Source organism: Urtica dioica, chromosome 4, assembly GCF_054948205.1.
Source record: "Urtica dioica subsp. dioica isolate 48M chromosome 4, U.dioica_male_clone48M_v1_H2, whole genome shotgun sequence".
NCBI classification, from domain to species: domain Eukaryota; kingdom Viridiplantae; phylum Streptophyta; class Magnoliopsida; order Rosales; family Urticaceae; genus Urtica; species Urtica dioica.
This window is the reverse complement of record NC_142759.1, coordinates 7,323,612-7,328,698: the sequence shown is the minus strand read 5'-3', so window position 1 is coordinate 7,328,698 and position 5,087 is coordinate 7,323,612. Positions and strand designations below refer to the sequence as shown.

Sequence of the window (5,087 nt, the reverse complement as noted above, 5' to 3'; positions counted from 1 at the left end):
AATGAGGTTTTAGATTTGCTACCTCTTGGTATTCTTGGTCGTCATCATATTTTATTTAAGTTATTGACATAGATCAATGGTATGTTTGAATGAAATTATTATTTGTGCGATTGTCGGCGAATTCACGGTATTTAGAGGTGTTATCTCAATCATAGACTGATCTATGGTCTATGTCATTGCTACATGTTCCTTGAGGTGCCTAACATGGGTGTAAAGGGACTTATCTTCAGGATAGATGCCATTTTAAGCATGAAGGTCAAAGTGCTTGTTGGAGATTGATGACTTACGAGATGACCATCAGGCCTAAATGGAAGGGAAAAGTTCTTGCATTCAAGGAAGAGAGTACTCTAGCTAATGGCAAAGATGACTCTTCCATAACGCATGATCAACTTGCATTTATATAACACAAAACTTCATGAACTTTGTTAAAACATTCAACGAAATAGAGGATCAAATGCAAGAGGGATGGAAATTTCAAGAGATCGAGTCACAAAGAGAGATGACTAAAATGTCTTGAATGCAGAGGATTCGGACAGGTTGCCAAAAACTTAAATTTAGTATGGTTTCATTACTTCAAGCCACATAGTTTTCGGACAGGTCGCATGCGATTTGGACAAGTCACATACACATAACTAGTAGTTTCATACTTAATTCATATAAGTCAAAAAATATCGAAGGGATAAGAGGGTAAAATTAAACACAAACAAATCACACGACATCGGATATTAGAAAGAAAGGGGTTAGAAAGAAAGGGGGGGGGGGGGGGGGGGGGGGGGGGGGGGGGGGGGGGGCATACGGTGTATAGCATTTACACCGAAAATGAAAATCAAATAAATCAAACGACATGGCACACATTAAAAAGAAAATAAAAAGACATACGAAGTAGTATACATAGGATATAAGGTAAAAGGAAGATTCAAATTAAGGTGCAAAATAAGGCGCGGGGTTGGATTATGGGACGGGGATCGCGAGCATGATGAGGCGGTGGAAGAATTGTTTGAAATCATCTCCTTGCATGGCGGTGGCTGTGTGCATGTTGAGTGGCTTGCTGGCCGAGGTGGAGCATGGCTGGGGTCGCATGCAACAAATGGTCGTAAACACCGCGTTGGCCAAGCTGAGAAGACAAAAACGAAGAGATCATCCGTTTTCCTTGTGTATGGTACAATTCCGGGGTTGCCATAAACGTCATCAGCTTTTCCACATCATCTAGAAGCCCCTTTATAACCATTTCAGGATCATCAACGTGGTTAACTCCCTCGAGCAATTTTTTAGCTTCATTCAGTTTGCCTTTCGCTGCTTGGAAGTCACGGCCATTGTCAGCAAAGCTTTTGGCTTCTCTCACGCAATGCACTGCCTGGGCACGTGTATGCTCAATCGTCACCTTTGCTACATCGTCGCCTATTACTCCCTTTAACCGCTCTACTTTAATTGTCACTGGATCGGATCTTCCTCGCTCTTCACTTCTGGAAGGAGAACTGCAATTATACATACATATGATTAGTAATTTACCTTATATTTATATATACATATATGGATAAATATTCATTATATATACCTATATGTATAACTGACTTGGACAACATCAGTCGTCGTTTCTTCTTCAGTTGCAAACAGGAAAACATAGAGCAAGACCTTGCGAACTTCCCTGCTGTAGAGATCGCCAAAGGGGATAGTTATGGAGTTATCCGCGTTGACTTGTTGGTTCTCGTGGTACTTTCCTGCAGACACGTCGTCAATTCTCGAGTCGTCTTTAAAAGGTTTGATGGTCAGTTTTAAATCCTTAACCACCACGGTTAAAAGTCCTCCCAAACACGTGGCAAATGCTGCGCTCAAGTTTGTCTCGTCTCGAACATTGGTGAACGTTCCTCCGTGACTTTGCCTTGATATCTCTTCCAGCAGCTACAAATATATGCATATGTATTAATCCTTTAAAAAAAAAAAAAAAAAAATTCTCCGAGCAATCTATGAATAATACATATATATACGTACCTCAACTGTGGAGTCTCTCCCTAAAGCAAAGGTGTAAACCGGAAATTGGTCGATGTGAGGAACACGGCGAGCATCACAGTATCGACGGCTCTGTTCACCGTCGGACATGAGAAGGATCGCACCAGTTCGATCCTCCTTAAAACGGCGATCATTCAGAATCTTGACACCCATTTCGAGGCCGGCGAACGTGTTGGTCAAACCGTGGGCACGCAAGCCCTTGACCTGGTTAATAATAGCATCTTGACAAGTCTCTGTCATGAGACTAAGACGCTCCAACCTCCTGGCTTCGCTAGAGTAGATGACAACACACAGGCGATCGGTGGGACTGAGTTTCTTGATCACGAATTCCATGGCGGCTTTCAATTCGCCGATCCGGTCCTCCTCGTCCATGCTTCCGCTCACATCTAAGACGGCGACGATGTCCAAAGGGAATCTCTCTTCCACGTTTTCGGAGCCAGTCAGCTCCAGCAACACCTTCAGCTCTGTTTCTTTCAGGGGCACCTCATTTTTCCGGTGGCTTATCAGCTCTATGTCTCCGTCTTCGTATATCGATGTTTCCCCGTCTGAATCTGAAAACCCATTATCAGAAAATAGCAACTATATACAATTATGAATATATGTATATAAATATATATACCTGAGTCGACACATCCTCTGGGAATCGGCTCGTCGTCGTTGTAGACTACCATTCTTCCAACTAATTAAGTTTTTTTTTTTTTTTTTTTTATTCAAGCAAACAAATGACTTTTGAGAACTCTGTTTAATTACTTTCGTCTCCTTCTTAATTGTATCTTCGGATGTATTTACAACAGGAAACACAAAGCGTATTTATAGGCCAAAAGGCTTGTAGTACACTTAATAATTGTAGCTCTGGTATATTAATATTGTTTTTTTTTGTCTTCTTCTTACATTTCACAACCATTTATGAGACTTGAGTTCCTTTTTTGTTTTATTTTTTTCATCGAGACTTAAGTTTTTCATGATCAAGAGGGAAAAAAAACAATTTATTTATTTTAAAATTATGGTGATTTTCTAGTTTTTATGATTTTTTTTTTCTTTTAGATTTTTTGTATGGATTTGTTTTCAATATTTCTATTGATTTTTGCTGAATGTTTTACACTTTTACCTTACTAAATTACAACATACTCGAACAAGTCGACTCGAACCGCGCCAAACAAAACAATTCAAATCAACCCGATCTTTTTTTGTTCGGGTTAGTTTGGTCCACATATCATAAGCGATTTGGTTTGGAGTTCAAAATGACAAACCAAATGTTTTAGTTTGGATCCGTCAGAGTTATAAAACTGAATAACTCAACATTGGGTAGAGGCTTAAATATTAATACAATTATCATATCCAACATGGAGGATTTTAAATTGCTCAACATGAAATTATCCACTATCTTCCGAACTTACATACACTTTAGGAACTTATACACATTTATCATCATAAATCTAGAAACTTTATTTTTGTTAGGGTATGCTTACAAAGACCTGTGAAAATCAAAGCTCTTGGGATACTCAAACATTTCAGAAATTCTAGGTAAATCATATATTACGTAGATACTTGGCTATCATAAGCTTATTGGACAATTCTGACCATCTACGGTGAACGTGGCATATTATTAGAAAAATTGCCCACAAAAAGATTCATTAGGTATTATTGGAAACCTAAACAAAATGCATAATCATATGAAACCAAATGAAATGTGCAGATGAAGTCATTAAAATTAGGTCCAGCAACTATATAACCCAATAGAACTTAAGTTTTTGCAAAATAGCCATAGTTTATCAATTATAAGCAAATTAGCCCAAGTAAGATTAATCTATGCTGGATTAAATTTAATCCCAACGAACTATAAAGACAGAATATATGCTTTATGAAAGCTGGATTAAAATTAATCGAGCCAGTATTAAAAGTCATAGTACTCTCAATTGACTATTTTGCTATACCTAATGAAACTATGGCAAGCTCATTTTCGACGTGTTGTCATGATCGGTTAGTTATAAATTTTTTTGAAAAAAAACTGAAAATGGAATTATTTTATTTTATTATTATTCTTAGATCAATTTGTCCAAAAGTTAATGAAATGCGCTATGTTTACTTGTTGCGATTTTTCCGTACGCAAGTGCACGTAGTCGCTCAAGTAGTAGAGTTCGTAAGTACGAGTCGATCCCACGAGGAAAATGTTTAATTAAATTGACAAGATTACTAGCACGAATTGAACCCAATGATTTGATGATTATGATAGTTATCAAAACGAACGAAAATTAAAAACAATTAAAATATGAAAGATCACGATAGTGAGAAAGCAAGGACTATGGTTTCACAAGTTATTCCTATGGTTTGGATTCGGGAATTACGCACAAAACACACACTCTTATGTTTGCTAATCACGTTCACGATAATGGTAATCTAAGATTTCTCTCGAACATCTAAGAATCTAAACCTATGCCGGGATATCTTCTCTCAATCTCAACCCCTAAAAACAATGGCTAACATTAAAAACAAGAACGTTCACACGACTCCGAAACAGCCTAGCTATGTCTACCCTAGGAATGTATCCCGGTAAATTAATCCTTGTGCACGACTAACCTAATCTCTTCCGAGCATTAAGCAATCATAATATCATGAACACGGTAGCTAATCGAATTCAAGCATTACACACGGAATTAAAATAAACAAACATGATAGAGCATATGAATATTAATTTGACATGAATGAATCCATAACCCTATTCCTAACTTGCTACACCATAGCTCTTAAGAAAATTCGTGCATGATTGAACGGGAAATAAACGGCGATGAATATAAAGCAGTCATGAATAAAACTGAATTATATTAATAAAAACGGGAGTTCCAAAGATTCAGAGATTAGAGATGAAAACTGTGAATGGTGAAAACGAGATTGTGGCGACGATGATCCTCTCTGAACGCTTCTTCTCTCCCGGGATTTTTGCGGCCGAATGAAAACAAAACTAAAAGCAAAAGTAAAGATGTGTTTCTCAATAAACTAAAGTGTTTTTTTAGGTTTTCTACGTTTTTCGGAGCTCATATGAGCCGTCGGATCACATCCAACGGCTTGGATTACAATTAAAA

The 5,087-nt window shown here is 37.7% G+C and overlaps 1 protein-coding gene across 1 annotated transcript; it reads right to left on the bottom strand.

Moving 5' to 3' along the window:
* Nucleotides 1-791: 791 nt before the first annotated feature.
* On the bottom strand, nt 792-2,707 carry LOC149399903 (putative E3 ubiquitin-protein ligase EDA40). Its single transcript, XM_089613401.1, has 4 exons — nt 2,627-2,707; nt 1,990-2,558; nt 1,556-1,899; nt 792-1,475 (listed from the first exon to the last, which is right to left on the bottom strand). The coding sequence occupies exons 1-4, from the start codon at nt 2,676-2,678 to the stop codon at nt 1,004-1,006; spliced, it is 1,437 nt and encodes a 478-aa protein (XP_089469527.1). The 5' UTR covers nt 2,679-2,707; the 3' UTR covers nt 792-1,003.
* Nucleotides 2,708-5,087: the final 2,380 nt, after the last annotated feature.